The following is a 26,283-nucleotide window of genomic DNA, read 5'->3' as shown; positions in this document are numbered from 1 at the left end:
CCCACAGTCCTTACCCAAAAGGGGCTGGATCTGCTGAGCTCTCAGGTGCAGATCTTCCCCCATTACCTGATTGCTGTTTGCTGGACTCAGCTGAGACCAAAATGCCCAAATTAACTGGAAACCCCCAGGCTAAACATCCCTGCCGCGGGTCCAGGGCTGTGCCTTTGCTGTTCCGCTCGAGCTCTGTAAATCGCTGGTTTGAGCTGATGGTTGAGGGATGGGGGATTTGGAGCTCCAGGAGGGTGTCACCTGTGCTCATTCCTCATCACCCTGGGAAGGAGGACAGGGATGTGTCCTTTGGGATGAGGTGATAGAAAACATTTAGGTTGCAGGAAAAGCTTTAAGCACTCTCAAGGAGGAAACCCTTAACAAAGAAAGAAACATCTTACGGCTTTTAAAGTGCAAAACTGGAGAGATGTTCATTCCTTGGAGAAAACTGAAGTATTTCCAGTTTGGTCCAGCAGAGGTGCTTTGGGTCCCAGGTGCTTTTCACAGCTGAGTTTTTCTCAGGACTTCCCAAACCAGCTTGTGTTTGAGAGATGGACCGGGAACCCTAAACATGAAGAGGCTTCTGACAAAACACGAGCCCATAACTGCAGGCAGGTTAATCCCGGCCTGATTCCTGGATTTTACATCCCACACTGATCCCTGGACCTCCACCGACTTCGTGGGACTGATCTGTGTCCGGGCTCAGCAGCAGCTCTGGGCTCAGCAGAATCACAATTTAAGTTCACGACTCTCCTGAATCTTTGCTCGCTGTTTCGAGTGATAGGGGAAAAAAAGTTTAAAAACAGTGAAAAAAAAAGTTTAAACTCCATCCTGCGTGTCCTGTTCCGGCAGTTCCCGCGAACCGATGAACCGCGGGCAGTCCGGGGAAAAAAGGCTGCGGAAACGGGAAATGTCGGAGCGGGGCCGTCGGGGATGGAAGGGGTCCCGGCTTGGGAACTCGCTGAAGTTTCTCGGAGCGCGGTGGGGAGGAGGCGGCGGGGCCGGGCCGGGGCCGCCCCTGGCCGGGGGAGGCGGGGCCGGGCCGGGGGAGGCCCCGCGGCGGCGGGAGGCGGAGGGCGCAGCTGGGACCTGCAAGGTACCGGGGAGCGGGGGGCGGCCGGGAGGAGCGGGGCTCGGCCCGGTGGGTGCGGGCCGGGGTGGCGGGGTTACAGCGGGACCTCCCGGGGCTGCCACGTCCTTCCCCTCGGGGTCCCGCCGCGGCCCGGGGCTCCGTCCCGCTCTGGGCGTCGCCATGGCCGCTCCGGTTGATGCTGGCAACAGGAGATGTTGGGGACTCTCGAAGTCCTGGAGGCTCCATCCGCCGGCGGCTCCAGGCCCCGCGGCAGCCCCGAGGCCGTCCCGCACGGGGCCGGGGCTCCATGCCCGGGGCCGCTCTCCGCGGGCTCCGCTCGGCGCCCGGTGGCGGAGAACGAAGGTGCTGCCCCTGTGACGGCACCGTGGGAGCAGCTCCCTCCTCCCGGCAGATGACGAGGTGGCCGGAGCTGGGAGCGGAGACCACCGCGGCCCCGGGGAGCCGAGGGGAGGGCGAGCAGCCCGGGGACACGGGCGGACCGGTGGTGGCACCGGCGGGCTAAGGGACGCTGGCGCCGAGCTCCCCGGGCGGCTCTGGACAAGGACGGGTGCCCGGAGAGCGGGATGGGGACGAGCTGGCGGCAGGAGCGGATCTCAGAGGGTTTGTGGGTGAGACAGCCTCGCCGGGCTGCCGAAAGAGGAAGGGAGGCTGAGGGGGTTGCGATGGGAACACGAGAGCCTCTCCTGCAGTCGCGCAGCCCATCTGGAGGCTCCCGGGTCTTGCTCTTCCATCGAACTCGGAGTTTCACCCATACGGTTTTCATTGCTGGAGCGTGGCCTTAATCAGGAGTTTGGTTCGATAGTCCTGCCCCTCTCTGGGTGCCCGCGGGAATGGGCTGAAGCCGGAATGCCCGAGGGTGAGGTTATGAGGTCAGCTCTGGACGGGAGGAGATGGGGAGGACAGTGTCACCCACCTGCCAGGCTGGAATGAGGGCATCACCTGCTTAATTTGCCTGCAAAGACTGAAATAACAGGGCGTCATTAATGTTAATGGAGGGAAATTATGGCTGTTCCTCATCTTGGCAGTGTGGCCGGAGGGAGAGGATGCCGGGGTCAGCTTGACCAACAGGTTCCATGGATCAGTGTTAGAAACACAAGGGCAGCTGTCCCAATCTCCATCACAAGGTGCCAGATAAGGGCTGGGGCTTTTTGCTCCTGTAATCAATGCTTTGTTTGGAGAAGTTTGGAAATACCTTGTGAGGAAGTTCCTTGTTGTTGAGCAGCACGAGGTGCAAACAGAACTGGGAGGGCAGCGGGGGCTCTGTGTGGTGCTGGGGGAGATGATGCAAAACCAGAGGTACCACCATGAAGCAACTTCCCGTCAGCAGGGCCCAGCCAGCTGTGTCCGAATGTCACGCTCTTGTCAGCCTTTCTGGGTGGAAGATTTGGCATCCTTGGTCAGCCCCAAATGGGGAGGTGACACTCTTCTCTTGTCCCTCAGACGTCAGCAGGGTGATGCCAGCTTGATCCAGAGCCATGTCCAAGTACCTGAAGCACTTCACAGTGGTGGGCGACGACCCCGTGCAATGGAGCAACGACTATCGGAAGTGGGAGGAGGAGGAGGAGGAGGCTGGGGAGAAGCAGCCAGACTTGGAGATCAAACTGGAGCCCCCCAGGAGACACATCTCCTTCCAGTACATGATGAAAAAGCTCTTCAGCTCACACAGGTTTCAGGTGAGGCAGAACAAACCCAGGCCAAGGGCACCTGTGACAGCAGAGTCGCTGTGGGACGGAGCTCAGGGAGCAGCACTGAGCTCGTGAGCCCCCACGGTGCTGCAAGAGCAGCTGCTGCTTCCGAGCTGAGCTGTCCTGTCGGAACAGAGCTGCTCTGCTGCAGGTGCAGATGTTTCCTGAGAGGAGACAAGCCCCAGTGCACAATCACCACAGCTCTGGAACGTGCTCTCCTCCAGCTCCCTGAGCCCCCCACGCCAGGCAGGGTCTGGTGGGGAGCCAGGTGGTTCCATGTGGAATAAGCATTCGGGGCAGCAGGAGTGGGAGTCCTGTGTGGGAGCAATGGAAAGCTCCATGAAACACAACCAGCCGAATCAGGGCTGTGGGCACTGGGGTGTGTTTAGCTGAAGGGCTACACTGGCTCCTCTTGCTCCTCTGTCCGTGCTGGGAGGGGATTCATGTTGGTTCTTCTCCTCCAACAGATCGGGGTTGTCTGCTTGGTGATCCTGGATGCCTTGTTGGTTCTTGGGGAATTGCTGATGGATTTGAAAATCATCAATCCAGACAGATATAACATAACCCCAAAGGTAAAATGTGAGGAAATGTCAACATGCACAGCAGTTCCCTCCCTTTGGTGGCTCAAAGCCCCCTGGATAGGCTGGGCAAGGCAGGCCCTGGACCTCTGGCCTTGCTGAGCCGGTGGTCACAGAAGAAAAGTCCTCAGCCCTTCTCCTTGTAGAGCCAAACCAGAGGTGCCCTCAAGCAGCAGAGGCTTTCCAGCCTGCCCTGCCTGTGTGCACACTGCGGGGGCTTCCTGGCTTGAACTTGTGCTCTTTTCCCAGGTTTTCCACTACCTCTCCCTGTCCATTTTAACCATCTTCCTGGTTGAGGTGGGGTTTAAAGTCTTTGTCTACCGCCGGGAGTTCTTCCACCACAAGTTCGAGGTGCTGGACGGGATCGTTGTTGTCGTGTCCTTCATCCTCGACATCGTCCTCATCTTCCGGGAGCACGCGTTTGAGGCCGTGGGGCTCCTGATCCTCCTGCGGCTCTGGAGGGTGGCCCGGATCATCAACGGTGGGTGCACAACCGGGCTGGATTTGCCAAACTTCCCTGAATTATCTGGGTTTTGTTCTCTTCTCAAACCCAATCCTGGGGGTCTTGCCCTCCCAGCAAACTCAGAGCTCCACCCGTGTGGTTTTCCTTGCTGGAATGTGGCTATAATTAGGCTGCCATTTCTTTAGAGCAGAAATAATCTGCTGCTTGTGTTGGTGTGATGCCTCGGGTGCACAGCAGCCAGGCACATTCCCCCTAAAAAACCCCATAATCTGTTCCTGCACCCTTCTCCTGGAGAGGGATGGCTCATGTTCTGAATTTCCATTGTAGGATCCTTTTGGCAGGGGAGCCCCTGTCTTCCTGAATCTGCTGCTACAGCAGAGTAGGTTCTAACGCTCTGTTCTGCTGTGACTCCATCATCCCCTTCAGGGATGCTGCGATCAGGAATGTCCTGATCTCACTCTGGATCTTTCTTGCTTGAATTCAAAGTGTTTGCCATAAAAAGAGAAATAGAAAATGTCCCTGAATCAGACTTCAGTGACTTCACTGTTGTAGCTATACATTGTTGCAAACAGATGTAAATTCAGGCACATCTGAAACAAGCATAGCTGGAAACACTTTCTTCTTTCTTGGGGAAGGAATTTTGCGATTCCAAAAAACATGGCAATGAGATGATCTCAAATTCACGCATGAAACCTCATCTCAAGCTCTGTCCTGTGCCTATGTGCTCACTTTTGGTGGGTGCTCTGTATTTGACACAGCTGGGATCAGAGGAGGGGATTGCTGGGGCTGTGTCCATTGCCCTCAGCCCCTTCCAGTGGGGAGAAGGTGCCTGGTCGGCAGCTGTAGCCAGAAAGAAGAGAGATGTCAGAGCAGCTTGTGGCTTTTGTTAGTTCCGAGTGACAGTCAGAAAGAAACTGGATTTGCATGCGGCCGTGGGAGCCACGGGAGCCTCACTTTACAGCAGAACACCGGGACTGCAATTACAAATCCCCTTATCCTTGGGTGCTCCAGGCTCCCTGCCAAGCTTTATGCAATGTCCACCTGCTTGGAGCAGAAAGGGACAAAGGGAATCTGCCCCACGCTGGGGTGTTGGGTGTCAGTGCCTGGGCACAGTTCCTGTCGATGTTATCAATGCAAATGAGCAGCGGGTTGCTTTGTCCTCGGAGAACTGAACCCCCAGAGCCCAAACTGGTGCCTGGAGCACTGGAATCAGCCATGATCCAGAGGAGCTGTGTCGGGAGGGAGAACATGATGTTCTTCGTGCTCTCATCAAGCTGCTTTGTTTTATTTTTTGGGAAGAAAATTTCTTCAGTGTGGGGGCTGAGTTGACATGGAATCACCTAATGGTGCTTAGAGGGAAGTGCCACCTCTGCCTTGAGGAGACACTGCCTGCTCTCCCTGCAGCTGTGCAAGGTGAAGCCGAAGCCTTGTGGACCTGAGGATGTGCCAGGTCCTGTTCGGCCCGGCCGGAGCGATCGGCCCAGGGGATGGAGGAGCCCTGTGCCCCAGGCTTTGCTCTGCTCTCACACCTAAAACTGCTAAAACACAGCAAAGCTGCCCCAGCTGCACCCCTGGGCTCTGCCAAGGGAGCAGATTCAGATTCAGGATTTGAATGACAGTCAGAGTGATTAATTCAGCTCCGAGGTCAGGCTGCCTCTCCCCAGCAGAGTATCAGTATCCAAATCCCTCCGGTGGTTGACTTAAAACCCTTCCTCATTAAGAAAAGCACTTGGGAAGGGTGGTTGAAGATGACAGAAGCTGAGCTGGAGAAGAACACGTTTAACTCCTTGAGCACAGAGCCTGTGTGCTGTGAACTCCTGCTCGTGGCTGTTTTACAATGTAAAGCAAACCCACTGTGAATTGTTCCACAGGAATAATTTTATCGGTGAAGACCCGCTCAGAACAACAAGTGTCCAAGTTAAAGCAAGCAAACCTGAAACTTGCCACAAGGGTGGAACAACTGGAACACAGCTGTGTGGAGAAGGTAAAAAAACACTTTTAATTTGGGTTTACCTGCTGCTGGGGATCCTTGTGCAAGGTTGGCACTGTTGGCTTGGTTTCCTCATCGGAAAGTGTGGGGTGAGCTGGGCTGAAGCAGCACAGCCCTGCCCATGCCTCCCTGGGCTGCTCCTCCTCAAAGGAATGATGTCCCTACCTCTGTCCTACTTCTTTTGGCCAGGTTGTCCTGTTTTCCTGCAGCAGGAGATACATTATAGCAGTGGGAAGAGCTGTGGGAACCTGGGAAGCTGCTCGCAGGCTGTTAATGATTTGAATTTTGTCTCCTACAGGAGCAAGAAATCGAGAGGCTGAACAACATATTGAAACAGCATGGACTCCTCAGCCAGCAAAAATAGGAGGCCAGTTTTCCAAGGTGGGAAATTTTGCTTGGAGATTGCAGTGTTGGAACCTGCCAGCTTGACCTGAAAGGTTTTTCTTTGCTTCCTCTTGTATTGTGTTTTCTATAAACATTTTCTATTTGACCCCACTTTGATCAGACCTTGGGATGGCAAAAATAGTTCTACTGGAAAATTATTCACATACAGTCCCTGTAAACAGCAATTTTTTTCCCTTTCTTGTACAGTTGTACAGTCAAAACCACAAAATAATTTAATAAAGACACATCTTTACAAGCTATACATCCAGAAAAGTACCACTTATTTAAAATAATTTCATTTTTTTCTGTGATAGCATTCTTTGTTTGCAACAAACTTGCAGTATAAATGATAAGAACCCAGGCTGAAAAGGTAATTTCTTCTCTACCAGCTGCCTGTTCATCATCAATACTTCTCTTTGCCAACCATTCTTTTCATACTGTTGGTAGTTTCCTCATTTTTGTTGCTGTTTGTGCCACTTTGTTATTTATATAACATTCATTTCAGAAACACCAACACACCACTCCTTTCCCTGACAAAGAAATCAGCCCCAAAATAGAGGCAAACATGTGCCATCTTACGTCAAACAATGCCTTGTTCCAGTAGCAGATCCCAGTTCTGATACTGTATTCCCTCATCTCTTCTTCCCTTTTCACTGTTCCTTCACAGACCGTGGGGCTGCAAAGTTCTTTGTTTCCACAGCTCATAAATCCATGTATTAAAAGAACTGGAATATGTAAGAACAGATGTAGGTGAGTGCACCACTGGGAACAGTCAGACTCCAGAAAAGCCACGAAAAAGCAAATTCTAAAGGGCCAGGCTGGTGTTTGAACTTTTTCAGGTATTAGAGTGTCCCTGTGGAGAGGCTGTTTGAGAGCTGAAGAGTGAGGTTTAAGAAGTGGGAATTCTGAGAGCTGGTGACTGCAGCAGGTGTCTCCAATGGATTTCAGCCCCACTCAGCTGGAAGGGTCACTGAGCTTTGCTGAAAGCACAACTCAACTGTTCAGATTTTTAAAGGAAGGTAATTAATTTGTGGGACAGGAAAAATAGCCAGAAATATGTGGCTTATTCATCTATGAAAGGAGATAAAGCAGAGGCCTTATCTAATAGCACATGATGACTTTAATCTGCAATTTAGCTCTGCTGTTATGGGATAATGAACCTGCTTTCCCTGTGTGTCCTTGTGCTCTTCCCTTCCCCTCCTGCCTCTGCTGGGCAGGCTGGGGCTGGATCCCACGTGCTGGAGGAGTGGTGGCTGTGACTGGTCCAGAGGCACCAGCAAGTTCAAAGGGACCTTTTACCTCTCTGCAGAGTTATAATTGGATACTTTCCACCTCATGGGGGTTTCTTCACCCTAACCCTTCTGAGGTTTTCATAAGGTCTCACCCTTCCTCTCCTGGGCAATTTTAGCCCAGTATCTACAACTTAGAAGAAAGTGATGGCCTATTACAGTCACAGGATAAACAATGGACTAAAAATAAGAAAAAGCAGAAATACGGCTTTTTCTTTTTTTTTTTTTTGATGCATACTTACCTTAGACAAATGGATAGAAAAAATCAAAGGGTAACTTGATGTTAATGGTGGGCCAAGCTTTGTAGCCTGGCTCTGCAGGTGAAGAGATGTCAGTGAAAACCACAGAACTTGTTATAGGAATAATCCTTTTCCTTCCTGAGGGAAGCTGCAATGAAAATACAACCAGGACTTAGCTTCAGCCTTCTATTTGTACAACTGTTTTGTTTGGTCTGGGTTATATTGTCAGCTGTTATTTGTTAAAAGGGTTTGGGGTTTTTTTTCCTATACATTTCCATGTTTCTTTCCATAAATGATGTATAGATTTTTATTGAAGTGTGTTTTGGCAAGGAGCCCACAGTTGTGTTTGAGTTGGAAGAGAACTGCTGGCTGTAATACATTCTAATGTGAAGTGCTGCCTTTAGATAAAGAGATTATCTGGGTCACTGTCACACAGCTGATACCCAAGGAAAACAACCCACTTGTTTCATCTTAAATCCTGTAATTTAATTACATACCTGCTTCAGTGTGGTGGTAGTGATTGTGGCTGTGACATTCACTATCCTGGCTTGTGGATTGACCAGGGATCCGTATTTAGTCCACTTCACTTCTATTCCCAGTGACACTGGTATTTGGCATGAGCTCTGCAAGGTGTTAGAAATCATCTCATTGTCTACCTTATGCAGAAGCCACTACAGTTAATTAATTATTTGTGTCATTAAAAATGCAGAATGTCCCCAGAAAGCTCACTGGGGAGGTTACCAGAGCAGCTGGACCCAGCACTGTTGCTGGGCAGTACAAAATCCTGAACTCTGCCAGGGCAGAATTTTGAAGGCTACAATCTTTAATATTTTATGAATTTCTTCTTGAACTATCACACTTCTGGTTACAGAAACCATTGACTCTTTGGTTGTAGAAGCATGCAAGAAACCATCCACAATCTTATATTGTGCTTCAAAGGATTCTCTCTGTCTTACCCTGGCCTGATGTAAGAGGGGAAACACTGTTTCTGTTTGTTCACTCTTTCACCTCTGGTGCTTCATCCTTACAAGAGCAACACTCTAACCTGTGTTTAAACACCTCATTTTATACCCAACATGTAGCCCTGATCCATAGCCGAGGTGCCTGCATACCAGCTTGATTAAAAATAACGTCCACAGCAAGAGTGAAACTCCTCCTCTGAATATTCCATGAGTTCCCTCCAGCTTCTTTCTGCATTCCCAGCCCCATTTTTTTTCTCCAGTTGGTTCCTGCATTTTTAGGGTGTGAAGCTGAGCTGATGCCACAGCACAGGCACAGATCTCGTGAGGGTGGAGGGGTGGAAGTGGCTTAACTTTCACCTGTTCTGAGATGTGGAGCTGAGTTATTGGCACCCAGTCGAGCACATCCTGGGCTTGAGAATTCCCAAATGAGGCCACGTACTCAGGAAAGCTTTGGCCCTTCAGCACATCAAGGAGGGTCTGAGCCAAAGGCTGGCATTTCATAGCTGCTGTAATTCTTCCAGAAAACACACACAAAAAAAGATGAGTTACAGCAAAATCCATTGGTTTGGCACAGTCATCACTTCTCCTTGCTCTCTGCTCTGTTCAAGCCTTCTGGCTAGAGCTGCTAATGTACACAATATTTCCAAGAGAAAGACCATTGTTAATTAAATGACATTTTTTATAATTAAATACACCATTCTCAATATTCCTTCAGCTGTATAAATGGCCCAGGACCTGAACAGAGCCTAAGGGTAAGGGTTGTCAGAGGGTTAAAAACATTAAATTTAAAAAAAAAAAATAAATTACTTCTTACCGTAACTTACAGCCTGATATCATGTTATAACCAAATAATACTGGGGCTCTGGCTCCCTGTGCTGCCAGGCAGTCCTGGGTGGATGTGCTCTGCAGAATGGTGAGTTGGCTGTGTTTGTTACTACTCTGAATGATGCCAGATGTAACACACAGTTAAGGGAAATTAAATGCTTGATGGATATCGTGGCAAAAAAAGAATCCTTAATCATATCCTTAAAATAAAGCTGCAAATGCTATAATAGCTCAAGACTCCTCTCACGGTGTGAAAAAGCACCAGAGTGTGCAATGAAGGGCTAAATGTACCTCACTACACAGTCCCAGGAGACTGCAGTCAGGACTGAGTCATTCCCTCCTAAAACACAGCCAGAAAAGCACATTTTTATTTTTGGTAGAGAACAGATGTATTTCATAGATGTCCATGCTAGAAAGGGTTTGTGAAGATTGACCAGAGCAAGTGCAGCAAACAGAAATCCAGCAGGGAAAGGATATCCTTGAGGCCGGAATCCTGCTCTGACAGGCAGCCCAACAACATAACCAGGATTGCCACTGAGAGGAACTGGCTGTGTATTTTCCTGCAATGCAAACAGAGAGCATTAGCTCTTATCCTGCACTGAAGTGGTTGAAAAACACAGAAATATTTCAGTTATTTCAGGATTATGACCTGCCTTGAACAATGATGGTAAGACTGTAAGTAAGGTTTTGCTTTCTCTGTTATAGTCACAAGCTGGGGCTTGTAAATGTGACAGACTTTGGAGGCCTTTATAGCCCAGCTCTGAAATGCTGCCTCATCTGGGTATCCTGGGCAAGTTCTATTTTACCTTGCTGCTAACAATTGTTCTGATTCAAGTTTAATAAGTTTTGTAATTAAATGTCTTTCACCAAGTCACCTGTGACACCTCCACAGTTACCTGAGTGAAGCTGATTTCGAAGCTCTGCTCTATTGAAAGTGCTTCTTTGCTAATTGCCCCCAAGACAAAAGCAGCAGCTGCTTCTATTATTTCTCCTGTGTCTGTGTGGGTAATGTGATAATTCACCTGAAAATTAAATGTTTTCGATATTAATTTGAACAAATACATAAGAGAAACTAGAAAAAAAAATTAAAACCATGCAAGTATTTTCTTTCTTGCTTGCTTAAGAAACGAAATTCCAGGGTGGGGATATATTATATTCTCTAGAGGCTGGAGCCTCTTCAAAACTGACTTCTTGATAAACCTAAGCATAGACACAACGTTCTACTTTAAAATTAAAAGATGGTGTGAAGCATCTATTCCTCTGTCTCTCATTAGTGTGCCTGAAATCATCTTCTCCCAAGCATAAAGTAAATTCTAAACTCATGTCATTGTCTGTTGTGCCACATACACACAGTAATAACAAGGATTTCAGCCTGTCTCCATGTTGTATTGCACAGAGTTATTATTTTGTTGCAAAACACTCTCTTTTATCCCAAAGTCAGTGCTTCTCCTGTGACATGTGCTTTGGAGATGTCACAATATAGGGAAACTGCAAGGCCTTCCTGACAGCTTTGCAATTTGGCAGTCAAGTGACTTGATGCATAGATGCTTTCCATCAGCTATAAGGGGGAAAGGGCTGCCAGACCTACCCCAAGAACTGCATTGATGCAAAGTCCATCCAAAACCATCGGGAGCCTCAGGACGTCACTACTGTTCAGTAAAGTCCTCATTCCATTCTGAGCCTGGACAACAATGGACTGGACAGTAATATTCACCTGAAAAACAGACTCATGTTAGCTCTGAATACTGGGTATAATTAATTTTGGCTTTTCTGTGTTATTATATGTATGACCTTTCCGGGTTCTGTTCCACAGCAACAGCAGTCAGTAATTCTCTGAACAACTGCTGTGTTACAAGCACTGCTGAAGCTCAACCAAAGGGTCTGGGTTTAAATAAATAAAGAGGTTTACTTGAAAAGAGGGAGTTTTATATGAGAAATGTATCAGGCTTGAAAGTTTGCAGGCAGCATTTTAGCTTGGAGTTGCTAAGTATCATTACTGATAACAAATGATGTAATTTTTTTAATGTAAGGATTTGTTTTAATCAATCAGTGAAAAATTCCCACCAACTGTAATTAATAAGAATTTTGCCCACAGTTCTTCCAACTAATTTAGAAGGATACTTACCATCTGACTTGATTTGGGCACCTGGGGGAGAATAAAAGGACAAATTAAAGCAGTAGCAAAGGTCTGACCTATTGCAAGTAGCAGTCAAGTAAAGCAGGTAAGGCTTTGTCTATTTAACTCTTCTCATAACAGTAACTTTTATGTTATGGAGTTACTTGGAAATCCACCAGAGTATCCAGGAAGTGTGAAAAGAACTGCTACAATCCAATCCCCTCCTTCCTCTGATTCTTGGAATTATTCAAAGACCACCAGTTTAAGAAACCTGCCAGGCTGTGCTTCCCAAAGAAATGAAGAGCTTTTGTCGTCCTGTTCCACAGTTTCACGGTCTCTAAACCAATAAATGAGAAGAAAATATCTCTTTTGTTATACAGCACGTGAATATGTGTTGCCCCACTGGAAAATTTCCACCAAAAATATTTCATGGAAAGGCAGAAATGTTGGGCCAAGGTCATCAATCAGGTCTGTAAAATACTCCCATGGGAGCACCACTTTGTCTAAGGTTTTACTTTTCTGACTTTCCAATGAATGTTTGAGTCACGTCTTTGGGAAGGAACCACGGATTGGACTCTGATCATAAAGCAATTCTGCAATTATGATGGGATACTGAGAGCAGTGACTCATCCACTGCCCCAGCAGGGAACACATTCCTGGGAGCTGGAGACCTGAAGGTGATGCAGGTACAGTTTGTCACATATTTATCATCCCAAGGTACAGCTCAGCCATCAGAATCAGCTGGATGAATAAAGGTCCCTGTAAAGATTAGACTCATGCTTAGGTGGTGCTATTTCTGACTAGGATAGAAGGAATGAGCACCACTCCTGAAGTTCTGTTTATCCATGACTGGGGTGATGGATGATGTCTTTGGAGGTCACTGGCAGGCAGAACTGCTGCCTCCCACTGCCTCAGCTTCCCCTCTGGCAGGGAAGCAGGGAAAGGCAGGAACAACTCGTTGCTTTGGCAGCTACACACTCCCCACTAACCATGGGGTGAAGCACCTATGTGAGTATCCTGGTGGGAGATTCCAAGAATCCCCAACACTCCTTGATCTGCTGGTAAGATCAGGGCAGAGAGCAGAGATTATCTGCAACAATTCCCAAAACGTTGTTCTCACTCCAGCTGCCCATCCTGGCAGGCAGGATGAGCTCCTGGGGATGGGGCTTCTTGAAGGACCTGCTATCCTTCAGGAAGCCTTCAGGAGGCTCCCAGTAAGCCTCCCTCGGTCACTGGTTTGCCGTTTCTTTTGCCGGCAGCTCCATCTGCTGGTACTGGGAGGGCTCCTGCTCTGCCCTGTGACCATCCTGTCCCCAATGCCATCACTTCTCTGTTGTCACATCCCATCTCCAGCTCCCTTTGGGAAGGGAACCTTCCTACAGAGCATCTCCACCAGCTGCTCGACCTTCTCCAGTTCTTGCATCTGATCCTTCCTAGCATCCAACGTGCTTTGGGCAGAACTGTGACCTCTCCTGAGCTCAGCCATTGCCTTGGCAAGCAGCACAGGGATAAGGGGTTATGGACTTTTCCACTGAGGAAAGGGAATTCATCATTAAACTCAAAACCACTCAGCTGCTGGAGCCTGGCCTGAACCACACTTGTTCCTTCTGGTCCTGCAGCCAACAAGAACTAATTTTGGGAGGACATGGAGACACTCAAGGCCCTTCTGAGGCAGTGTTTTCTCCACTTCTTCCACAACAGGAGGATCAAAAGCCAACATCTGGGAGCAATCCTTGGCTGATTTCAATGAGATCCTGAAAGAGCAGGAGAGTGATCCCACCTGTGAGGGTGTGAACTGCTTAGTGGGCTTTCCTTGCTTTTGGGAGCTTTGGAATCTGGGAGCAGCCTGGAAGGGATCTTTAAGCAGTTACTCACTGCTAATTAAATTAATTTAAATATTTACATAAATTAAAATAATTTTAATGGTGAAGAGATTGCTCTTTCTTTACGGCCTCCAGCTTCTGGAAGGAGCCATCAGGTTTAAGGTATGATGTATTTCAGTTTCATTTTTTCATGAGTGATTTCTTTGTCTTCCTGAATATCCTTACAGGGGATTTATTTATACATAAGACATCATCCCCCAGGTCAGAAAGAGATGAAAAAGTAGACATAGGCTTTGAAAAATAACCCCAGACTGGATTTGAGTAGGCAGCAGCCAAAGAAACTTGCTATCAGTCATGTTTTTTGGGAGCGTAAGGAAGGCTGTGCCAGCCCTCACTATCAAAAACTGAGACTTGGAGGAAAGGGGCAGATGCAAAAGATTAAACCTGACAGGTTCCTCTTTCAGTACAAAGATTTACCAACTCTTAAAAACTCAGATTTCTTAGAATTATGTGTTCTGGTAAATAGGCTTCTTGGAAAAGCCTGAACATGCACAGAAACATGAAACTGCACTAGCTCAGTGACACGACCTTGGCTTTTCAAAACTATTATTTTTTACTTTATCTTTGACTATATTATTTATATTTGGCTAAGCAGAGAACAGCAAATGCTTCTATTACCAAAGCTTGAAGTAAAAACATTCCCAAAGGCTTTATGTATAAAAGTCTGCTGTAAAGGGTGATGTTTCTTCCCAACCCACAATTTAAAAATCCAAATAAAACACCATATCCCTCAGTAAACAGAAATTACTTCATTCTGCAGATGCAAAAATATAGAAAATGTGATTATTTCAGCTATGTGACTGTTTCAAATCATACTTACTGCCAAAATGCTGGAGTTGATATAAAACAACATGCTAAGTGCTTGAATGCTGTCACATTTTTCCACACTTACTGATCTAATGCATTTTGTGGCTTGGTTTACTAAAAACCCTGGAAAAAAAGAAGTCACCAAGTATTACCGGGGGAAATGAAAGAGCAATTATGGAAAGTATAAATGAAAAACGAGACAAGAACCTTAGGTACAAGCAGAAGTGAAAGTAAATGTCATCTCTATTGCAGATAAAGTTTCATGAGAGCTGTGAAGAATGAAACTTTTTATATTCTCAAAAAATGCTATGAGACAAAATATTACTTCTTAACTTGTAGAAAAAGCTTCATTTTTCAAATTACTTAATTTTTGAATCTCATAAGATTTTTTTCTTTCACAAGAGTCTTCAGTCCTGTAATCACCACCATGACTGTTATGAGACCATATTTAATGATGACAGCGGGCTTTGGAAAATGCAGGTGTGGGTTCGGTTGTGGCTTTTTTTTTCCACCTCCACCTCTGCAGATTTTCAGGAAATTGCGTGAGAGGTTAAAATGTAGAGCTCAGCCTGCAAATCTGACTGGTGAGAGGAACCCCTGGACAAAGGGAAGCTGCCAAAGGCTGCCCAGGCAGGGCTGGCGTGGTGCAAACCCCTCCTTCCTCAGGGTGTCACCCTTGTACTGTTTGATTAAACCAATTATGCCAAACAGGACGTTTTATTGTTGGATAAACAACCCATTAACAAGATTCTCAGGGATTTACATATCTCACTTGGAATGTTGAATAGAGATGCAACACAATTTCCATTCTATGTCTTTAAAAACCAAACAAAGCAGAGAAACAGAAGCGATTTGAAAATCATTGGCTCATGAACCTTTATCTGAATTCTCCATGGGGAGTGTGCCAGCTTTCTGACTGACTGATCTCAAGCCAGAGCAGAATACTCTAAAGCAAAAAAAAAAAATTGGGATTCAAGTGCATTTTCCAACCTGCAGGATTCGCATCAGAGCACCAAGAAGAAACAACAGGACTTGGCAGCCTTAGAAATGCATCCTCTGTCTGCACAGGAACACCATACTGCCAAATAAAAACCATAGTCAGGTACACAGATGTGTTCCAGCCCATGGAAAGTTTCAGAGCATTTTTATTAACAACAAATATGAATAAAAACAGTACTTATTTCCACAGTATCTCTCAATACCACTTTGTGCAGCAGTGCTTCAGCCACTGCTGCTTTATGTTGAAAATAGCAAAAAAAAAAGTGACTTATTTTTCAAAGATCTTAAAAATCTAGCTCACTTTTTAAGTAACTAAACACAAAATATTACACTTCTTTTTACATTTCTGTGTTTAAAGACCAATATAAATTTTGCCTCTTCCAGCAGAACTGCATTATTTAAAAGCAGATGCAAACAATGCTGATTTATTCTTTCTGGAGCAATCTAATACTAATTACATCAAATATAATTTACCTCCTATTGAACCAGAGATAATTTACCTCATATCTGTACGTTTCATTTGCATCAGGGGGATTTTGAGCATCTGTATCCAAATTCCAGCTGTCAGGCTCAGCACTGAACGTAGCACCTCCAAACTTGTCAAGCAACTGATCAAAATTTTCTGGAGTTGGGATTTCAGGGGATTTCAGGTACACGGCTTGTTCATCTGTCAAAACATTAAAAGAAGGAGGTAACTTTAGGGAAAAAAAGATACAGAAACAATAGTTAGTAACAATGAGACAACTTTAAACATTATTTATTTAGGATGCTAAATTATTTACAAAACACCCCCCCAAACAATACTTGTTTTTTCCAACAGAGAAGGCCAAGAGTCACAGATGTTTAATTCCATGTTTTCACAAGTGAAAGCATCACAACATAAGGATTGTGAGCAGACAGAATTACAAGTTTTCTGAGAAGTTGAATAAAATAAAAATAGTTTTAAATTTAGTCTTTTTCTGGTTCCTAAAGAGCTTACAAAAAATAACACCACAATGCTTAATACTGCCTACAACTCTACTTACAGTTTGTAGCATGAATGCAGAAAATACTGGGATTGACTTGGTCAATTAATTTAAATATCCTTTCTGGTGGATTTGCTTCAACATCAAGAGAATATACTGCAGCTTTCTGACTACACAGCTGGCTGTCACCTCTGCAAAGAATAAAAATAATAAATGAATTCACTAGAAGTTAGTGTTGACCAGATTTTCAAATTCTTTTCATGTACTGAGGCAGCACCAGAAAAATAGAAAAAGCATGAAATTACTGGGTTTAACACAATTTGTAGAACAATTGTGCATCCTTAGAAGGCTCTGTGCTTAATAATAAATAATAATAATAGAGAATTCTCCCACGTTTTATTTAGCAGAGGAAAATGTGAGCAGCAACATGAAGAAAGGTAAGAAACAGAGCAGGGGAAGGGAAAACCAGTGGCAATATGAGAGAGAAAATGCCACATTGGATGGGATTCTGATGGTCAAGGCCCCAAAAATGCAGGGCTGCACCACAGGCCAAGCAGAGCTCAGCAGTACTTTCATTTCTACAACCCAAGTGGGATGTCAGACCAGGAAAACAGGTCAGTTTTGTGGATAGTGGAATAATACCCATTTTGGGCAGGGAGTGGGAAAAAATCCTACTTGAGATGCATGTGAAAGAAATGGCGGAGTGAGGAACAGGAGGTGAAATTACCCAGCTTGTCTTGGGGAAGTGTTTAAGGCTGTGCCCCAGGTTCATGAACAGCCCAGAACTGCAGGAGAATGTGCCAGTTCAGACCCCAGGAGCACTGGTGTGTCCTACATGCTACAAATACAAGCTGCTGATCCCTGTGAAACTGGTATTTAGCAGGATAGAGCAGTTAAGGACAGGCACTGGAGAAGTGAAATGACTTTTAGAAATTTTTAAGCTCTTCCATGAGATGAGTAATTTGTTAATAGGATCCCATCATAAATCAAACCCTTTTGCTGCTGTTTCAGATGCCACAGGGCCTCCACCTTGGGATCAGCCAAACTAACACAAAAATGCAAATATATGTAAACCTAGATGTAAATAATGAGACCCACAACACTTGCAGACACTGAAAATCCCCTGGATTTTCATGCAAAATAAACGTTTTACACAAAAGAATTTGGGGAAAGAAACACGACTTCATTTGAGGCATTTCTAGTTGACAAAGGCAGCACAGCCACCTGAGGCAATTAAAGTGTCAGTCAGGAGGGCATTGATTAGACCTTTCTGATCTATAGAAATACCTATAAATGGGGAGCAGGAGTCTTTGTGTGCCAGAACAATAAGAAACCACAGTCTGGCATGACTGCTAATTCAAATTTCAAAGCACCAAGAATAAACCCCAGTGCTCAGATTGGCATAATTTATACAGAAGGTGGGTTGAAAAGCTGCACTTATTGTTCTGAGAAGTCACCATGAGATTTTTTGCACATTATGATTTTGAAGTGAGCTTTCTTAACTCCTTTTGAGAACATGGGATTGGGTGGAGGTGTTTTCAGATAAACTAAACAGCAAAGAAACAACTCTTGGCTTTAATCTGTCGGTATAACGTTTCATTTTAGTGTTTGTGAAGTGGCAGACTGGCAGTGGGGGAGCAGGTTGGGATGGTGACTTTTAAAATTAGGGTCAGAAAAATGCTCACACTATTTCAACAAGCCCTGAATTGATCCAGTGTGTAGCTGATATCATAAATGTAATCAAAGAGGTTACTGATAAATTGCTGGTGATCTACAGAAGTGGTCAGATCATTCTGTGGTACCAGTTTTCTTAACTTCCAGACACTGCATTGATGAAGATGCATCATTCTTCCCCCCCAAAAAAGCATCACCACCTAAGAGCCCACAGACAGAAGCACAGTGAAACAGGAGGAAAGCAAGGAGCATGAGAAAAGAAGGAATGAGTGGGAGAGAAGTGGGTGGGAGGTGGATTTGCTGTTCTGCCTGGTTGGGGCCAAAGTGCAGGAAGGACTGGTGAAAGGGGGGTCAGGATGGCAGCAGGGAGGGTTAGGAATTGATAAGAGGAGAGGACAGAGGCATGCAGCAAATGAACCAAGATTTTGTACTTTATGGTTATTTCTCCACTCACGTGACCACAGGAACTGAGCATGTGGTGAAGAGGCTGAAGTCCTCAGCGCTGCAGTCGGGGTCGCAGCAGCAGTTGATGTCACACTGTGCCACCAGCAGGTCACAGACACACAGCTTGGCAACTGCACCAGAGATTGAAATGAGAACTGGAGTGGGGACTTCACAGCATGTCCCAAATGCTTTCACTTTTCACCTCGCCCTGGTTTTGACAGTGGTCAGAAGTCTTCTCCAAATTCACGTTTTCTTTAAGTCATTTTTAAAAGCTATCTTTTCTGCTACGGAGCAAATTTATTTGGAACACATGGACAAAACCAAGACATATTAAAATCTGTTCCCTGAGAAACAAAACCCTGGCTCAACAGGGATTTTGGAAGTATGATAATATACTCAGCCCTGCAGAGGAAAAAAAAATAAGAGATAAACACACCTTGTTTGTATCTGCTTGTTTCAGCTTATTGGGAAGAAAAATAAAACATTTTGAAAGAGCAGAGAGATGTTTATAAGTATTGAGGATGTCTCAAGGTGCAGGAATATATTTCCCTGATGTGCCAAGACAACCACGGTTGACTTCTTTGAAACTGTTTTTTCTCTCTGTTTTTAGATACTGTGATATATTGCAATCACAGGCAGAGTAATTGCTAATAAGTTTGTAAACTGGCTCAATAAAATACACTTGGCAACTTCTTCAAACTCCGAGGTTTTCAAGTTTATAAATTCAAAAAACAGTAGATATTACTCTACTGAACTGTTTGTAAGAGTTGCTTTTCTATAATAAACCTAGACTTAAAAATAGCACAGAATGAGGAAAATTAAGGCCAGTGTTCTACAGGAAAGACATTAAAATACTTTTTTTGTAACTAACTCTTGTTTTATTTCACTTTGACTGTTGCCCCCTGGATGTTCTCTGACCACCTGAACAATATCCATGTATTTCCTGGAATCTCTGAAGTTCTGACTGTTCTGTTAGCTGAGCTTAGCCCTGGATCCTTAGCTCACCCTGTAAACAAGAGAAGTTTAAACATGGATGATTAGATTGCAAACTTATGTCTGTGAGATGAGGGATTTAAGTCTCTTTTCCCTAAGGACGTAGCACTGGGCTGGGTTTCATTTGGCAAATAACCCATGGAAAGCTCAGCTGACGGCAACACCACCGGGATATAAAAGAGTAGCCAATTATACAGTGGGAAACACCTGAGAACACAGTAACGAAATTTTGTGAGCTCTATTTTTATGACAATGTATCCACAGCACCAGGGCTCAGCCTTGGGACAAAGTGTGCAGCCAGCTCGGGGTGCGCACGGAGCTCTCCAAGAACACCCAGGGCCGCTCTGGGCTCCTCCGCCAGGTCGGAGCTGCCCGCTGTACTCAGAGCAGTGCTGGATGCAGGAAACTCTGCCCTACACCCCCACCGACCCTCAGGGCTATGGCAAGCCCAGCCTTGTGCTGTCCATGCCACGAGCAGCGTGCCCAGGGCCTGGGGGCTGCTCAGGGGCTCGCTGAGTCTTTCTGAGGCGGCTCCGAGCCTCGGCCGCAGCTGCCATGGGGTGCCCGAGCGGCGCTGCAGCGAACCTCAGAGATTCCCGGGAGAAACCGGGCGGCTGCCACGCGATTGTGCCAACGCCGGGCGCCGCACTGGGAGGGGGAGGCCGCGAGCGGGGCTCCCCTCAGCCAAAAAGCGCCGCCGATGCCCCGCAGCGCCCGGAGGGCACCCACCGTCCGTAACCGGGGCCGGCACGATGCGGGCCCGGGCCTGAGCGGCATCATGAGTATCTGCGGGCTCCGCGGCCGGCTCTTCTGCCCGGAGCGGCGGCGGCGGAAGGAGGAGGAGGAGGATAAGGACGAAGAAGACCCCAAGCCCCGGCGCCGCCATGGCGGCCGCCCTTAGCAACGGCGCGTTGCCAGGGCGCGCGGGGCGTCACGGGAAGGGCGGGCCCCGCCTCTCGCGAGACTTGGCGGGGCGGAGGGGAAGGGAACATGGCGGGCGAGGGGCGCGGCGGGCCCGGCGGGCTTGCGGGCCCTTCAGCCGCCGTCGGGTTCCCTCATCGCCCCGCAGCGCGGGGAGCCCCTGGGAAGAGGCCACACGCAGGGTTCTGGCTGGGTGTGGCCGTCGTGATGGTGCTGGGCGGCCGCTTGTGCCACCCAGCGGCCTCAGGAACGGCTCAGTCCGGCGGTGATGAGGGGTCGGTGCCCCCCTCAGTGCCACGGGAAGGGTTTCAGGTGTCGCGATCCAAGTGTAATCCACGTAGGTGGTTTGGGAAAAAGTTGTTGGAAGGCCCCGCGTTAAAAGAAAAAAAAGGGAAATGGCCCCTTGTGAGATATAAAATTCTATATTTCACATACTTTTGCAACGTTGTTTTTAGTAATCTTCCCTTAAAGTAATTTTTTAAGTGTTAAAAGTTTCTCCTTTTGAAGATGCTGTGGGTCCTCAGTGCTCAGTGAACATGCTCATTAATCTTGTTAGTAATCTTTTCATGTGCACAGTTCTCTTTGAGGTCTTTTTCAACCTAAATTTTTCTATTTTTGTACTAATTTGGAAAAACTGGGCTAGAGAGTGACTAAATGAGCACGGTTCCTTCAGGTTACCTTAGAGATGTCACATCCAGGCTTTAGTTCCAACCAAGAAATTAAATTTTTAAATTAATATTCATGAAGTTTGTGATCTGCATTACCTGGCATGGGACCTTATTGCTCTCTACAACTGCCTGACAGGAGTTTGTAATGAGGTGGGTGGAGATCAAGCTCTTCTCCCTGGAATCAAGTGACAGAAGGAAACGGCCTCAAGCTGCACCAGGGGAAGCTCAAGTTGAAATTAGGAAGAATGGAAGGGGTTGTCAAGCATTGGAAGGGGCTGTCCAGGGAAATGGTGGAGCCCCCATCCATGGAGGTGTTCAGAAAATGTGTGGATGTGGCACCTGGGGACATGGTTAGTGGTGAGCATGGCAGTGCTGGGGTGATGGTTGGACTCGATGATGTTAGAGGTCTTTTCCAACCTTAAGAATTCTGTGATTCTTTGATCTGTTTTTATTCCCCTGACCAGGTTCATGACTGTCACCTTGAAGGGAAGGCAACAAAACCTCTAAAAAGCTCTAATATTCCAGCTCCATACATTGAAAATGGAAATAATTCCACAGTGCCCCTCCTTTGCAGTGTCCACATCACAGGAGTGAGGAGTTACAAAAGACAGAGCACTGCCAGGCCACCGAGGTCATTTGATGTTATCAAGGAGCTGGTAAAGGATGGATTTGAAACAGCTCCATGTCGTGGCAAAATCCTGGAGTCATCCCCATGGAAAGGCCTCGTTCCTCCAAGGACATGGTGACACAAAGGTGAGAACTCGGTGTGCTCCGCTCTACCTCAGACCTTACACCCCAAAGTCACCTCACCAAAAATAACCTCCAACCTGCCTTCCTTTGGAAATGTAATCCAAAATCTCTGTGTTCACCTTCCTCCATGGGGATGAAGAGCTGGTGCATTCAGTCTCTTTGTTTTTTTGCTGCTCCTGAGGTGGCCAAAATGCTGCTTCTGGTGTTGGGTTTGTTACTTTTTTCAAGCTTGAAATGTGACTTCAAACATTTCCATTTTGAAAAGGAACTGTAAAAAATGGCACCATAGGACTTTTTTGGTTTTTTTGCTTCTCACTGAGGCTGTACCAGGACTGGCAGCAGCCACTGAAGAGAATGCATGCCTGTATTTGGAGGAAATCCTGGGAATCTTTACAACTCCATCTCTTTCACTGTCCCACAGTGAAGGAACAAAAAGAGAGGCAATCCAGCAGGAAGGACAGCTAGGACAGTGGCTGAGATACAACCTCCCTCTGGAAAGTCCCTTCAACTTCCTTGACTAAGCTCCCACATGCTCAATTAACAAGGAAGGAGATGTTTCTCCTCCCTACAAGTCCTGCAAAGTTGGAAACTTGGAATTTATCTTGCAGGCTTGGAGGGAGACTGGTGCTTGGTTTATTTATCATCACTGGTTGTGATCTGTGTTCTTGTTCCACTGCAGTGCCATGAGATAATGAATACTAAAACACCCCTACTTGTTAGTTTACATGCTTCTCATGCCTTTAAAATCAGTAAAAAAGGGCTGATGACATTGCACAAGGGAAAACAGAATTTAATCCATTCTTCTTGCATCCAGAATTACTTGGCAAAGCTGATGGTGCACGGGGGACCAGACTCCAAGATGAAACCAAGCCTTGCTGAAATATGAAAGCACAGATTGCACCCTGGCTGAATGTGGGCAGGAGCTGGATGAATAAAGAGGTATTAATTCTTACTGCATCTACCATTGAAATGTAATAGAAGTGGGCAACTGTTCAAAAGCAAAGTAGGATGGAATTAATCTGGTTTTCTCATGACCTTTTTTTTCCACTCAGGAGTGTCAGGACTTCACTCACAGCAACAGTTCATCTAAACCTATTTCCAGTGCTTGCTGTAATAGAAAAAAAATCACCTTTGTCATGCAGTGAAAGGCAAGACAAAAGCCAAGTCTAAGGAAAACTATTTTAAAACCCATGCCCCCCCAAAACCCACCCTGGTGCTGGACTTCTGAAACAGGTTCCAAAGAGCAACTCTAAAAGTGCAGGATAAGGTCAGGATGTCAATAAATGATGCTTGTTCTCCATCAGAGAGATTTTAATTTATCCTGTCAACATGAGTTAATTAATAATTAAAGAGGGCACTGTGATCCTTATGTGGGAGGTCCTATAAAATGAAAATTCAAGCAATTTGAGATGCAGTAGATTCCTGTTTATTAAAAAACGAGTTCAGGGATTTACTCTATTACTCTTTCAATTATGGTTTAAACAGCAAGCTTCTGATGTGCATTTAAGCATTACAGAAGCTGTGGCTGCCCCATCCTTGGAAGTGTCAAGGCCAGGTTGGATGGGGCAGGATAGTGGAAGGTGCCCCTGCCCATGGCAGGGGGTGGAATGAGATTGTCTTTGAGGTACCTTCCCAAGCCATTCTGTGATTCGTGTTAGTGATCTTCTGACTCTGCATCTTCTCTTGACTCCTCATGTGGGAAGCCTCACATGGTCCTTCTCACATTAGTTTTCTGTTTAATTCAGCTGTGCTGTCTTGAACTTCATCTTTTCAGGGCTAACATCGGGATTGCCCTATGACAGATCACTTTAAAAGTCCAAGTGGACAGGCATTTGGAATTAGAGTCCAAACAAAGTCAAACCAGGCTGAAATAAATTGCATTCTGGTCTAGCACAACATTAGCCCTTAAATAAATAGTGAGGAGCTGGGGCAGTCTGTACAGCAGATGGCATTACAGGTAATACTTATCACACTCCAATCTCAGGGCTAAGATACTTGGGAGGGAGGATTGACGTCAGCTACAAGTGAATCAGTTTTAAACAAGCTGAAAACCTGCTTATGTCTTCAGCACTTGATTACTTTGTGCAGCACTTCTGCTTTGCACTCCCCGGTGCATTTATTGCTCTGAGCAAGCCTAGCAGGAAGAGTTCATTCTGTTTTTGCAGCTTAAGTGAGCTGATGTAAATAGATCTTGGACTTTGAGGTGGGAAGATTCCACCCAGCTGCAGTAACCAGGGGGATGCCCTTTGCTCCAGTTTTTGTGCCAAATTTATGCATTGGGGAATTTTAAACAAATATCACTTGGCAGGATATAGACCCTCAGGGTACAAGAATAACACTGAGTAAGGCAGCAGGGCATGGGCTGGGAGGGATTTACAGGGAGAACTATCCAGGCTGACATTGAACAGTGGGGAAAACCAGTTCTGAAGTATTTTATTAAAAATAGTTGGGGTTTTGTCTCACAGGAGCCCAGAGATCCTTTGAATGAAAACCAGGAGCAGTTTTGCATCTGGGGACTGCGTCCTCGTGCAGGAGTGACAGAGTTCATCAAAGGTTACTAATTACCATGTAAATTATGAGGTCATCTGGCTGTCTGGACAGACCTGGGTGGGTGACCTGGGGTAGAATCATGGGATTACTAAGATTGGAAAAGACTTCCAAGATCAAGCCCAACCTTTGACCAAATACCCCCATGCCCCCTAAACTGTGTCACGAAGTGCCACATCTACTCCTTTTTGAACACTTCAAGGCATGGTGACTCCACCACTTCCCTCGGGAGGCTGTTTCAAAGACTTTCAAGGATGGAGGAGCATGAAGCTCATGGTGTGCCTTTCCTTGGGAGCACTTATGGAAGCACAGAGTCGTGCTCTGCCAAATGAGTTTGTCAGCCCTGAGCTCATGCTGTTCCTCAGCCTGTGAGCCACGGCTGCTGGGCAGAGTGGCACAGAGAGCACCCTTCCAACTCTGGGAAACTCGGGACTGAGGCATGGAGAACTCAGCTGTAGCTGGGGGGATCACAGGCTGAGCAGCACAGCCAGGTAATGCAGGACAGGTCACCTTGCACCAACTTGAGCTGCCTCAGGGCACTGCAGGCAGCAGTACAGAACAAGGGGTTAGGCCAGGCTGGACTTGAACTAGAAAGGACCCGGACAAGGTGGAGGAAGAACAAGACTGAGGGAAGGGAAAGAATGATTCTGTGGGGGAAACTCTGCAAATATGTGCTTCCCTTTCCTGATAAAGTCATGGAGGGTGTGAGGCACTGAGATGAGCTACCTTGTTTGTCTGCTCTCACACCCTGCCAGGCCCTGGCAGCAGCACTCCCTTATCTCCAGCACGTTGGCACATTCAGCTTTGCAGCCATTCCCTAATCCACCGAACCGGGCCTGGGCTGCTCCTCATTCTCTTTCTCCCTGTCCTAACAGGAGGATTTATTTTTTAATAAGTTTGGATACCATTTCAGCTTTAGGTGGATAATTCTCACGCATTGCTTAAGCCTTTAGCAGTTTAAGGGGGGGAATATTGTCTCTGTCAAGGTACACAGGGAGCAAAATGCCTCCCGTGTGATAATGAGGGTGCTTCAGCAGCGTTCCTGTGGGCTGGGTCGGTGGAGTGTGGCACAGAGCTCTTCCTTTCACTGCAGGCAGCTCGGGGGACAGGTTTCACACCTGCCTCTGCTGTATTTACACCTCTATTGTTTCTTATTTACGACTCTCAGGTTATGTAAGTGGCAGCAGCCTCTTGACGTGTACCCACAGGAATTAAGCGAATTTGCAGAGCAACCTGCTGGGAACTTCCAAAGGGACAAAGCCATTTTTTGCACACCCACGAGCAGCACGGAAAACCGAGCTGCAGAAAATGAGGAATTGGGTCTTTTTGAACATTGTGGGTCTCTACAGCATTGATGCCTTCAAGTTGTTGGTGTTGAAGTTGTCTAGCTGAGAGCTTGGTGTCACGCTCGACTATAATTAATGTGGTTTTAGTGGGGTTTGAGCGACGACTGCATAACACGCCCTTCTCGTGAGGGTTTTGTTTGGCATTTCACGTTCCTTAACCAAAATGGATTAACTGCCAGCGCTTCCATGGAGTTGCAGAGCAGCCTCTCACGCGCGGCGCTGAGCTGGCTCTGTCCCCGTTCGCACGGAGCCGGGGAGAACAGGGCGAGTCATCCTTGGAAAAAAAAACCCCCACATTTCTGCGCGGCGTGACTCACATAACCGTCCTCAGCCGGCACGAAGCACCGGCGGCCAGCGAGTCCCCGCGAGTTATTCAGAGCACGCTAGACACGCGGGGCGTGGAGGGCAAGTATGTGGGTTAGGCGCAGCCGCGCTCGGCGCGGTGTGGAGAACGTTAATTGCGCTAATTGCGGGTAAAAGGCGGCGGGGCCCGGCGGGGGCGGCGCGCGGGGGGGGCGGGGGCGCGGGCGCGGACCCCGCTCGGCGCCGCGGGGGCTGCCGGGAGCCGCCCGCTGTTATTGTCCCGCAACATGCAAATGAGGCGGGGCGGGGAGCCAATGGGGGGTGGCCGCGAGCCGCCGCTGCGCACGCGCGCCGCGAGGGGGAGGCGGGGC

The 26,283-nt window shown here is 47.0% G+C and overlaps 2 protein-coding genes and 1 long non-coding RNA gene across 8 annotated transcripts; 2 read left to right on the top strand and 1 right to left on the bottom strand.

Annotated features, from left to right (window-relative positions):
• Positions 1–996: 996 nt before the first annotated feature.
• HVCN1 (hydrogen voltage gated channel 1) lies at positions 997–6,441 on the top strand. 2 transcript variants are annotated; one of them, XM_039560819.1, is made up of 6 exons: positions 997–1,084; positions 2,522–2,754; positions 3,234–3,338; positions 3,594–3,825; positions 5,679–5,791; positions 6,096–6,441. In XM_039560819.1, exons 2-6 carry the CDS (start codon positions 2,557–2,559, stop codon positions 6,159–6,161), a joined length of 714 nt encoding a protein of 237 aa, XP_039416753.1. In that variant the 5' UTR covers positions 997–1,084; positions 2,522–2,556; the 3' UTR covers positions 6,162–6,441. The 2 variants fall into 2 exon arrangements, with proteins under 2 accessions (XP_039416753.1, XP_010396631.1); XM_010398329.4 differs by lacking the exon at positions 997–1,084 and having other exon boundaries at positions 2,335–2,754.
• Positions 6,442–20,301, bottom strand: TCTN1 (tectonic family member 1). Of its 2 annotated transcripts, none has more exons than XM_039560816.1 (15): positions 20,107–20,300; positions 18,395–18,515; positions 16,327–16,457; positions 15,802–15,968; positions 15,293–15,380; positions 14,316–14,425; positions 11,622–11,642; positions 11,085–11,210; positions 10,393–10,518; positions 9,974–10,056; positions 9,486–9,626; positions 9,029–9,185; positions 8,207–8,332; positions 7,713–7,857; positions 6,442–6,906 (listed from the first exon to the last, which is right to left on the bottom strand). In XM_039560816.1, exons 1-14 carry the CDS (start codon positions 20,261–20,263, stop codon positions 7,714–7,716), a joined length of 1,698 nt encoding a protein of 565 aa, XP_039416750.1. In that variant the 5' UTR covers positions 20,264–20,300; the 3' UTR covers positions 6,442–6,906; position 7,713. The 2 variants fall into 2 exon arrangements, with proteins under 2 accessions (XP_039416750.1, XP_039416751.1); XM_039560817.1 differs by lacking the exon at positions 6,442–6,906 and adding an exon at positions 7,282–7,603 and having other exon boundaries at positions 20,107–20,301.
• A 76-nt stretch (positions 20,302–20,377) lies between these two features.
• Positions 20,378–26,087, top strand: LOC104688682. 4 transcript variants are annotated; one of them, XR_002045225.2, is made up of 5 exons: positions 20,378–20,635; positions 21,103–21,316; positions 21,431–21,719; positions 22,531–22,655; positions 22,769–23,025. It is a non-coding gene; the product is annotated as an uncharacterized LOC104688682 (long non-coding RNA). The 4 variants fall into 4 exon arrangements; XR_002045224.3 differs by lacking the exon at positions 22,769–23,025 and adding an exon at positions 24,182–26,087 and having other exon boundaries at positions 20,380–21,316; XR_751684.3 differs by having other exon boundaries at positions 20,380–21,323.
• Positions 26,088–26,283: the final 196 nt, after the last annotated feature.

This window comes from Corvus cornix, chromosome 15 (assembly GCF_000738735.6).
Source record: "Corvus cornix cornix isolate S_Up_H32 chromosome 15, ASM73873v5, whole genome shotgun sequence".
Classification (NCBI taxonomy): domain Eukaryota; kingdom Metazoa; phylum Chordata; class Aves; order Passeriformes; family Corvidae; genus Corvus; species Corvus cornix.
The sequence above is the reverse complement of the archived record's forward strand: the minus strand, read 5'-3'. Positions and strand labels throughout refer to the sequence as shown.